This window comes from Podarcis vaucheri (genome assembly GCF_965113315.1).
Source record: "Podarcis vaucheri genome assembly, chromosome: 17".
Classification (NCBI taxonomy): Eukaryota; Metazoa; Chordata; class Lepidosauria; order Squamata; family Lacertidae; genus Podarcis; species Podarcis vaucheri.
Window position 1 is genome coordinate 30642807 of NC_138755.1, and position 11699 is coordinate 30654505.

At 45.3% G+C, this 11699-nt stretch overlaps 1 protein-coding gene across 1 annotated transcript in view; it reads left to right on the forward strand.

Moving 5' to 3' along the window:
• The window catches only part of ABCA1 (ATP binding cassette subfamily A member 1), a 104063-nt gene that overhangs the window by 54711 nt on the left and 37653 nt on the right, over positions 1-11699 (forward strand). Inside the window, exons 9-15 of the mRNA XM_082204465.1 lie at positions 3112-3352; positions 3779-3918; positions 5686-5802; positions 9089-9277; positions 9770-9975; positions 10071-10247; positions 10894-11116. Coding sequence (XP_082060591.1) covers positions 3112-3352; positions 3779-3918; positions 5686-5802; positions 9089-9277; positions 9770-9975; positions 10071-10247; positions 10894-11116 — 1293 coding nt within the window. The remainder of the gene's footprint in view (positions 1-3111; positions 3353-3778; positions 3919-5685; positions 5803-9088; positions 9278-9769; positions 9976-10070; positions 10248-10893; positions 11117-11699) is intronic.

Here is an 11699-nt window from a genome sequence, read left to right on the forward strand (position 1 = left end):
CTCCTCAAGTTTGAAAGTTGCCATTTTAAACAAGTAACGAGGGGTGGAGATTCAGCTACACCTATTGTTCTTTCTCTCTTACTGTTCCTGAAGCTTTTCCTCCCTGAACTATAATAACCTCTCTGCGGAGCTGCGGTGAGGTCACTTGAGGTTGTTAAAAACTGTACTCCTGCGGAGGAGCAGGAGCGGGGGCAATATCCCACCCCCTTTTCCCTGTTGCTTCAACCACTTTGTTTCCTAGGAGTAGATTGCCCTCTGTTGAGTTATAGAACCTGCTGTGTTCTTTTTGGCTGGCAAATGGAAATTAGCAGAAAAATCTGGTTGGAACCAAGATAAAACTGCAGCCAGTTTTAACTATCCTAAAAGTTTGCCTATGAGTTTCTGGTTACAGCTGTTTCCTGTTGCATCATTTGAGCATCGATGATGTTTCATTCTTTCCCCTTTTCTCTCTTTTCTTTTGGTGCGGAGTTTAAAAAAAAAAACAGAAATCAAAACCATGTGACATTCTCTTTGCTGATGTGGCTGGATAGCTGAGGAATGTGACTTTTCTTTGGCAGTCTTCCCAAACGGCAGTCAGTACCTTTTCTTGCTGTCCTATTCAACTTCAAAACAAAGACAGCTTGGAGGCTTTGCATGAAAACTGCTCTGAACTGCATGACCAAAATTTGCTTTTTAATGTCATGGCTCGCTAAATCCTCTCTGATAAGTATGTATAGGAATAGAGACATTAAGTCCAGCATTTTTTCTCTCCCTAGGTTAGTGTTGTGTTAGTACGGCTGCCATCTGTCTGGGGGGGAGGGGCAGTGCAGGGCAACCAAGTTTCCAGACGCCACTGATATGCATTTACTAATCTATTTAAATGTATGCAAATTTTAACCACTGTACTTTGAATGGTTGCAGCTTAGCTATATAAAAAACAAAAAAAACATGGACAGGTGGCAGCCATAACCAGACAAGTCCATATGAAATTGGGCTGGATGTAAAACTGGGCAGCTGGGAAGAGGCGGCTTGTTCCGAACGTATCTCGTGAGGCTTTTATTGCAGTAAAAGTTGTTCTGAAATTCCTTCTTCAGGAAACGTTGATGTTTAGAAACCGTTGAGTTTTGTGCCATTGGCGGAGCTCTTAAATCTGGCTTGCACAGCAGCCTGTGAACTGGACTTCCTGTGTTCAGAAGTCTCTGGGTGACTGTAGCAGTCAGAATGGATAGTGGCAAACAATCATGGGGAACTCCCTTTCAGCTTCCTAATACAGTGGTACCTCGGGTTAAGTATTTAATTCGTTCCGGAGGTCTGTACTTAACCTGAAACTGTTCTTAACCTGAAGCAACATTTTAGCTAATGGGGCCTCCTGCTGCCACCGGGCTGCCAGAGCACGATTTCTGTTCTCAACCTGAAGCAAAGTTCTTAACCTGAAGCACTATTTCTGGGTTAGCTGAGTCTGTAACCTGAAGCGTATGTAACCCGAGGTACCACTGTACTGTATGCTACTGCACACTGTTGTTCATATTCTCTCTCTTTCTCTCGCTCCCTCTCCCCCCCCCCCAGTAAAATGCCTAGATAAAAAAGGACAGGCATCTTCGCCTTTAGTAGTTGTGCAAAAATGGGAATTTCAGCATGTGTGACTTCTTGTCATAAGAAAGTTATACCTAAGAACTAGGGTCTGAGTTTATTTTCCCCTCCTTTCTCCCTTCTCCTGTTTTTGAACTATACCATTATAAACCCACTGCCTTGAGTGCTGTCAAGCAATGCAAGAACTTCGCACACTTTTCTCTACAATGTTCCTGTCACGTCTTGTACAGTCACTCTTATGTCAATTCTCTGGAAAGACCGTGGCTATTTCTCTTCCTTTTAAATTTAGGTGGCAGATCACGACAATTGGGATGTCAGAACTATCAGGACGCCTGAATGTTCTTCGACTTCATGTCATATGTGATTTTTGAGCAGTGGCGTATAAGCCTTAAAGGAAAGAGGAACGAAGCAGAGTTTAGGACACGGAAAGCCTAACTATGGTGTCATATAACCAGTGGTATTTTTCTGGAAAAAGAGGTGCCAGAACTCACCGCGAACACCTCCCTCTTAGAATGGCAGTGGCACCTGAGAGGTCCTGGAATTGAATTCCAGCAATTTCAGCAATAGGAGCCTTCTTTCTCATCCTGCGCCATCTCATAGGAAGGTCCTGAGGATAAAATGGATTAGCCAAGAGTTTCCTGGAGGAAGAGAGTAGGATACAAATAAAACAAAGGGAGTTGTGGGTTACATTTGGCTGCTGCAATACTTAAAGATCTAATTTCGTAGGATTTCCTTCCCTGCCAATGGGTCAGAGTAGACCCATTAAAATTAATGGGCCTAACTTAGTCAATGGGACTACGATGATTAAAAATTAATTGAACACTACCCAGTGGCTCCAATGATTCTTTTCCCCCTGGACGTGTGACTTCATCATTGTACTCATGAAATGCTCTCCTAACATAACATGAGTTGCAAATTCCTTTCCAGATATTTGGATATGCACCGTACAATGTAGAAGCACCTTTTTTTTAATTGTTCAGTAGAAGTTCATCTTCTGCTGTATTGACTGTGATTCAAAAAATACCATTGCTTGCGATTAAAAATAATGGAGCTAGATCAGGCTCACACATTCTGTTTGCTGGCGAAATCAAACTGGGAATACTCCAGTGGCCTGTAACTAAAGTTGGGTCCAAATTATAGACAGACATAACCCCAAGAAAATTAGTCCTTAGAAACTGGAGAGAACGGCTTGCTCATTAGTTTGGCCTGTTGATATCCTGTCTTCATACACTCCACCTGAAAGGAAGGTGACTCTTCTGGGGTGAGAGAATGAATGGATTTTGCTCCCCAAGAAGAATACATTCCACGCCTTCCATGGAATGGCGGGGAATGCAATGGAACGCAAGCAGTTTGCACAAATAGCAACTGGTAGGCAAGCAGTTTCTGTTCATTGGACACAATAGGAAATCTTAAGGTTTGTTCGGGATGCTTTTGAACCAATTGATCTTTGGTGTAATATTTGTTACCAGTTTTACAGGAAAATGGATCGAGTTTTGATCTGTAGGTGAACCCCTGTTTTTTCCCTCCCCTTTTGAACTAAAGCTCGGGAGCATGAAAAGCTGGAGCGACATGCGGCAGGAGGTGGTGTTCCTAACCAATGTGAACAACACAAGTTCTTCTACTGAAATTTACCAGGCGGTATCCCGAATAGTTTGTGGACATCCTGAGGGAGGGGGATTGCAGATCAAGTCTCTCAACTGGTATGAAGACAGCAACTACAAAGCTTTGTTTGGAGGCAACAACACTGATGAAGATGCTGCCGATTTCTATGACAACTACACAAGTAAGTGGAACCCGGTGCATGCTTATTAATTTTGGGCAGATCGTTTGGATTGCAGTCCTTTTTTATTTTCAAAGATGCAGGAAGCTACAGTATGATGATGGGTGTATAGCACTTGTCTATACTGGGTGTGCTGTCTAGGATTAAGGTGAGAAAGATACAGTGTGGTGTAGTGGTTAAGAGCGGTAGTCTCATAATCTGGGGAACCGGGTTCACTTCTCCGCTCCTCCACATGCAGCTGCTGGGTGACCTTGGGCTAGTCACACTTCTTTGAAGTCTCTCAGCCCCACTCACCTCACAGAGTGTTTGTTGTGGGGGAGGAAGGGAAAGGAGAATGTTAGCCTCTTTGAGACTCCTTCGGGTAGTGATAAAGCGGGATATCAAATCCAAACTTTTCTTTTCTTCTTCTTCTTTTAAACTCTTTTTAAGCACCCTACTGCAATGACCTCATGAAGAAGCTGGAGTCCAGCCCACTTTCCAGAATCATATGGAGAGCTCTGAAACCTTTGCTTATGGGGAAGGTCTTGTACACCCCTGACACGCCAGCAACAAGGGCAGTCATGTCTGAGGTAAGATCCCAATTCCACATCGTTCAAAGGAAGGGGGGCTTGCTTTGTACAGCTGCTGTCGGGGCTCCTGCAGCAAATGCACAAGAGGGAACTGAAAATAGTGAGTAGGGCAGCCTTTCTCAACCTGTGGGTCCCCAGATGAACTACAACTCCCATCACCCCTAGCTAGCAAGGCCAGAGCTCAGGGATGATTTGAGTTGTAGTCTAACAACATCTGTGGACTCACAGGTTGGGAACCGCTGGAGTAGGGGGTCAAAGTGGACTTGCCGCTTGCCGCATAGTTTGCACTTGGTCGCATTTTCCCAGTCTGGAGGAGGCTGTATTCTGGAGCTTGGAGCACCAATGAGGTTTTCCTTCTAACAATGATTCAACTCTTACTGGCAGCTTATATAAGAACTAGAGGCTGTGTCCGCTTCCTGGTTCTTCTGAATGGACTCATGTCTGGCTAACCAGTTTGCTGATGTCCCTGAAGCCCCTGCCTTGCTCCCTGTCCTTGTGACTGTTGGGGTGGGTGGATCTGTGAGCTGGCCAGGAAGCCAAACAACCATTGCGTAGACCTCTGCTCCTGCAGCTGGACTGCAGAGAGAGAGAGAGAGAGAGAGAGAGAGAGGGAGGGAGGGAGGGAGGGAGGGAGAAACAGATAGAAAAGAAACCTCTGCCATTGTATTTGCTAACATTTTGAAGACTTTAAATCCTTCCCCCAAAACACTCAAATACCCCTTCAAATTGACTGCAAGTGGAATGGCAGATTTAGAAGATGGCATTTTTGCTTAGCCTTAAAGAACTTCCAGTGACAATACTGGGTTAAATGAAGCAATAACTCGGCTCAGTATAAGGTAGGGTCATGTGTGCAGCCATACTTTTTTAGTGTATACATTATACTCTTGGGCATTTTTTCTCCCTTTTCGGGAAACGTGGTTTGCACAGCACTTCTTGTCCATAAGAAGACATTGCCGAAGGCCTTGCTGAATCCTGTGCCATTGTAACTCTGGCAGATTCTGTGCTGATATGCTGTCCTGGAACGTTCTGCTCATTTATGCAATTCTGCTTTAACATTCGTAAGGTCCTCGCTCACATGCTACATTTGCTGACCCAGGCAGATGCTCAAGAACAGCTAGGTTTTATGTTCAAGCACTGCAGTGCTTGATGCTTTGATGTTGCAAAGCTGAAGGGGCAGAAAAGGGGAGGAAGACGTAATAAACTGCTTGACTGATGGGGGTGGGGTGGGGGAGATGTTGCAACTGGGTTCTAATGTCCAGAATCGAATCAAGGGCCGTTGATACTGAACGATAAAGCCAACACTGCTTCTTCTTAGGGCAGAAGTCAGGGAGAGCCACTCTTTTTAGCCTGTTCTGCAGGTTGTCACCTTTTTGGTTTTTTAAAGTAAATTTTCAAAAATTTAACATAAATAATAAATTTATATTTTTTCCGACTTTCCGCCCCATTTTCCATGGTGTTTTTATTTCTCCCCCTCTGCTACACGCTGCCTTCAAACTCTTATACCATAACACCAATATTATTCTTCCACAAAGCAAACATCGTTAAGTTCTCTTATTTTGGCTGTTAACTTTGCCAGTTCAGCATAGTTCCTCACCTTACTTATCCATTCTTCTTTGGTGGGAATTACTTTTTCCATTTTTGTGCATAGAGAACCCTAGCCGCTGTTGTTGCATACATAAACAACTTAATCATCTGGGGGGGCACGAATTTCTGTCCCTGGTTGTCACCTTTTCGATGTCACCTTTGAGCCTTTCACTATCCTGGCAGGTAAACAAGACGTTCCAGGAGCTGAGTGTCTTCCGTGATCTCGGAGGGATGTGGGAGGAGATAAAACCAAAGATAAAAGTGTTCATGGAGGAAAGCCAGGAAATGGATCTAGTTCGGGTCAGTATGCCATAACTTCTCGCTCCTCAGATAACATTGGATATTTCTTGGGAGACCAGTTTACAAGAAGTGATTTTAATCTGTTTACTTTGGTATCGTGATTGGCGCTTTGGCCTCGAGCGAGTGTGTGCATGTCTATGTAGTACCTCATTTCTTCTGACAAGCTTGCTTGGGCAGGTTCTCCTTGTCTGTGCAACGTGACTCTAACCTGAGATTCGGCAGGAAGGTGATTCCTTCTAGACAATAGCTCTCCCCTCTGTGATTTCCCCAAGTGCCAGGTTGGCTGATTTGTTGTGCACAACTCAGGCAGATTCTGGCCAGCATATAAATCAGGCCTGCATCCTCCCTTCCACAGGCTTCTGTGTGTGTTCACCTGCCAAGGACATGGCCCATAATGAATGTGAAACGAGGGGCTATTCAAGTACAGGCAGGCTTCACACACTGTTATGTTGAGTTCTGCCATAATCACATTACATGGGGCGCTGAACTAGAGACGAATGTGATTAAATATTACCTCACCCGTTTTAACAGAGGAAACAGATGCAGGTCATACTGGCTCTATCCAGATGTGTGAAAAACAAGCATTGCATTTAAATAACTATTTGGAATGGCAACAATAATTCATTTCAACCTTTCTTGTATTGTAATATTGCCTTTAAAAAATTCCAATACAAGGTCAGTGTGCTATTTGCTATTGGAGAGCCAGTGTGATGTAGTTTGCATTGCTGGGGGGTTAAATTTCCTTCTCAAGCCATGAAGCTTACTAGGAAGAGAGAGAAGAAAACTGTCCTACCAGTGACCTAAAGCTCAGGATGTCCCATTAATCAAAGATACTCACCCTGGAAGCCTAATAACCTGTTCAGATCCAGATCGACCACATAACTCTTTTGTTAAATCCACTGCTTTCTTATGGAGCCTGACTCACCCACAACTTCTGTGAGAAAACAGAGAAACTGTAGGGACTGTCACGTGTGAGGAGAATACCTCATTGCTGCCTGTGTACCTGCTGCCAGAAAACAAGAAGTGTCTGGCCAGCTCCCTCAGCAGATACATTTTGCAGCAGCACATATGGTCAGTTGTGACAGTGGGAGAGATGTTCAGGTGGTAGCATTCTCTAAAGACAGACTTTTTGTTTAGAGTTCACAAGAGCACAAAGTGTGCTCTGTGATGTCCCGGAGAGGATGCAAGCCAGGTTCTCTGGTGGATGACCTTTCCGCCCAGCCGGATGGTGGTCTTTTTTTTTTATGGCTCCCTCCCTTTCCCATTTCTGCACAGATTAATCAGAAGGAAAACAAGTGGGCGTTGCAACATGATGTTGTGACTTGTTTCGATGTTTCAACAGGGCGTGTGCCTGTGGACTGTATCAGAGTGTTAGGGACCAAAATCTTCGGTGCTGTACAGCAGGGGAGTGCTCAAAACAACTTTTTTGTCTGGATTTTCACTTTCTGAAATATGGCAACCCTAATCCTGCCAGAGTTCCGTGGAAGCATTAGGACAGTATTCATGTGCAGTTGTTGATTTTGCTATGTTTTACTCACTTTCCATTTGCAAATTTCAAATATTTTTCTGCATACCTTCCATTTCACCCACATTTTCCAAAATTCCCTCTCCTTGTGTGTGTCCCGTTGCCCTGGGCTGCTGTTTGGAACGGGTCTTCCCCCTTCGCTGTTAAGAGGGAAGCATAATGTGTAACACAGAGCCAAAACCATCCTCATTAAGTTCTTCTCTATGGTCAAACTATAAACATACTAATGTGACACATACGACCCCAAATTTTGGTGCCACTACCATGGCTGTCCTTCATGGAGATAAGCATAAGCTGGGAAATAGACATGTTGCTGATTTATGATGATACCTTCCCAAATTGGCCAACGGGGGCACCTCCCACTGCATAATGGCTGGCCCTGGTTACCATGGCACCTCAACTTGTTAACTGAACTCTTTGACACAGTATAAATACGGAACATGCATTTAAAAAGGGGAGGGGGGGAATCTGATATGCCCAGTTTCTGATTTGTTCCTAACTCGTTTGAAGAGCCCTGTAGCTCGCTTTGCGAGAGAGGCTCCCTCTGGCTTCATGGCATTGGAGGAACCCTGTGTTATGACGTTAATATTCCATTTATGCTTCGTTGCCTCTTTGCCTGTGCTCTCTAGACAGTGCTGGCAGTGCTTTTAACAATCGCCAAGCAGCTGAAACAAATTTCTTCCCTTGCCCCTCTCCAGTTTTCAACAGGGCCTTGTTTGTTTGCTTTCAGCAACGGCTGTCGCTTCCCTGCTGAGATGTTGTACAAGGCTGCCGCCTAGTGAGCCAAAAATAGAAATTGTGGAAAGGGAAGGCTCAGATCTGACAATGAGCAGAACAAGACCATCATAGAATCTTAGAATTATAGAGTAGGAAGGGACCCTAAGAATCATCTAGTTCAATCCCTTGCAATACAGGAATATGCAGCTGTCCCATATGATAGCTAACTGAGCTATCATGTGAATGTTCAGCTTACCCAGTTCAGGTTATGCCCTGTGTAGCAGTAGTGTCGCTAGAGTCCTACTCAGGACCACTGTCACAAGGAAGCCTGAGGGAGCCTGGCCTCTCAGGGGTCTTCCAGGCCCCTCCTTCAGTGATCATAGTGAGCAACTGGACAGAAATACTGCCTGCAAATTTACGCAGGCAATATTCCACCCAATTGCTCATAACCAGGCAACTGAAAGTTAGGCGACAAGCAGTTTGGGCATGCCCAGAATAGTGGAATACACCATTAAATAATGAGCAGCCTTTCCCACCTAATCTGAATTCTAGTGTAGGTGTAGGAAAGAGGTTTTGTCCAGTAGCAGTAAGCCTGAGATTGAGCTGCAAGTGGGAAGACTGACAGTGACTGTGTTCTCTCGCAATGACAATCCAGACATCTTGGCTTGTCATGGTTTACTTTGGATGAGCAGCACGCTTTAGTCGGTTGCCTGATCACTTACTCCTCCCCTGGTACAAGTGTGACAAACAAATCAAGTAGTTTTGGCTTCCCATTCCATCTAAACCCAGGACTATGGTGTGTGGCTTCCTTAGTAAGTTAGCCCCAAACTAATGGCTTCAGACTGGCCATTGATCATGGTTTGTTAGGGAACAAGAGGCCACCATCCATGGGTTGGGTGTAATGGGAAGCCAAAGCTTCTTGGTTTGTTCATCCTGCTGTTCTGTGCAAACACAGGCAATAGATCTGTGAAATGCTATTTATGCTCTTTGCTCTTACTTCATGGTGAATTTCACTAAGTTTTTTCGCTATGTTGCTAACACCAGACGTTACTGAAGAACAAGTTCCTTTGGAAACACCACTTAATGGGTTCAAGCTGGACTGTAGAAGATCTATCCCTGTTCTTGGCAAAGAACCTAGAGGATGTTCATCCGGTGAATGGTTCAACCCGCACCTGGAGGGAAGCTTTCAATGAAACTGACCATGCTGTTCTGACTATTTCCCGCTTCATGGAAGTGAGTCTCATATTTACTAGTGTTTTGATCTTGTTCATTATTATTGGGGCTATTCCTTTTCTCTCTCCAAGTCAATTCAGAAAGAATAATTTCTGCAATAGACTGCAGAACAGAAACTGGTCCTAAGAAATACACAAGGCCATTTTTCAGGATTTGGGTGGTGGGGGAAGAGCACTCTCAGAAAAGATGTCCTCAGTGGGCCTCCTTAGCTGGCCAAATGGACTAGAGCTTAGGTGTCCCTAAGAGTACCCAGTCTGCTGAGCCCACATCTTTTGGGGGAAAGCTACATTTCGACTTGATGATGTAAGTCAAAGTCAACTCCACCATTCTTGATCTTAGTCTTGACACTATGATCGCTACACCACACTGGCACTGTAGCATTTAATCGGACAGAAATGGTGCATGCTTCTTATTTCAGTGTTTGCGCAAATATTTGCTTCTCAAAGAAACTTCAGCCCAGGTTCTGATTCATTTTGTCCGTCGTGGTTGCAGTGTGTCAATCTGGACAAACTGGAAGCCATGCCTAGTGAAGTGCGGCTTATCGACAAGTCCCTGGAGCTGCTGGATCAGAGGAGGTTTTGGGCAGGCATCGTTTTCCCCGAAATCACTCCTAGCAGCGTGAAGTTGCCGCAACATGTCAAGTACAAGATAAGGATGGACATCGATAGCGTGGAGAGAACAAACAAAATTAAGGACGGGTGAGCAGTCCTCAAAGAGGCCTTGGTAGGTTCGCGATTAACAGGAATGGGCGTGAGAATTCTGACCCAACTATTGTTTTGCTTTGGTGCTATAGGTACTGGGATCCAGGTCCTCGGGCTGATCCTTTTGAGGACATGCGCTACGTCTGGGGAGGCTTTGCTTACTTGCAGGATGTGATAGAGCAGGCGATCATCCGTACTGTGACCGGCTCCGAGAAGAAAACGGGAGTCTACGTTCAGCAGATGCCCTACCCCTGTTATGTGGATGATGTGTAAGTGACAGTCTCTGAGTGAGTGGTCCCCTGGCGTGGCTGACTCTGCTTAAGTCAGAGTGGACCTGAGTTTTGGGGTGGCAGATTTTGGAGAAACGTGAGCTGGTTCTTCACCCGACTGCAGAGGCAGTGACAGGAGAGAACCTCCATGATGGGGTTTGGGAGTCTTCTTCAAGGGGTGACATTTTATCAAAAATGCCACTTCCTAGGGGAGGGCAAGCTTCTCTATAAAGCCTCCATGGGTCATCTTTGAGAAAGCTTTCAAGATGGTGGCAGGTTAGCCTCCTAGAGCAGCTCATACTTCTTGGGTCCAAGATAGCGCTGGAGGGGGAGGAGAGGGCAATCTAGATTCTGTTTCCAGCAGTGGCTGAACAGATGGCTCTGAAACCAGGCAGAAATGGTCTCCCCCTTGTTTTCCCCAGCATTCAGAACATCGACTTTCTGTTTAGCTATTATGGTAGCCACTCATAGACAAATTCTCATTCTTTAGAAAAGCTTTGTAAGCAGGCAGGCAGGCAGCCGCCATCAAATCTTGAAAGGTGAATTACACACTGCATGACGAAGTATTTCTTTTGGTCTGCCTTAAACTTGTTACCAATAAACGATAACCCCAAGTCTTGGCCTTCCTCTGGTTTCCCCTCTGCAGATTCTTGCGTGTCATGAGCGGCTCCATGCCCCTCTTCATGACTCTGGCTTGGATCTACTCTGTGGCCGTGATCGTCAAGGGCATTGTGTACGAAAAGGAGGCCCGCCTGAAAGAGACCATGAGGATTATGGGCCTAAACAACGGCACCCTTTGGCTCAGCTGGTTCATTAGCAGTCTCATCCCCATCCTCATGAGCGCTGGGCTCCTGACGCTCATCCTCAAGGTTAGCCTGGCTCCATGGTCTCACTCCTTTGGTTAATAGGATGTTTAACCCACAACTGTTGATCTACTGCAATATTAGGATCCCCCACTGTTCAATTCTCACCTTAGCTACGGATCTTTTCTTATGTTCTTGAGTAAGTCCCACTGGGTTCCATGGGACTTACTCTCAGGTAAGGGGATAGAAGAATGCATCCTGTGGTATAAATTGCTTGCCTGCGCTCCCTTAAGGATGAACAAGAACGTAAAAATAATAGCAGAGCATAGTAGTCAATGAATACTGGTTCTGAAACATTGGCTCCCAGTACGTTTCCAAGCACAATGTTGGTGCTGATCTTTAAAGCCCTAAACGGCCTCAGCCTTGTATACCTGAAAGGGCATCTCCACACACAAACACACACACCCAGACACTGAGGTCCAGCTCCGAGGGCCTTCTGGTGATTCCCTCATTGAGAGAAGTGAGGTGACGGGGGCCTTCTCAGCAGTGGAGCCCACCCTGTGGAATGCCCTCCCATCAAATGTCAAGGAGATAAGTAACTAGACAACACATCTGTCTTTAGAAGACATCTGAAGGCAGCCCTGTATCA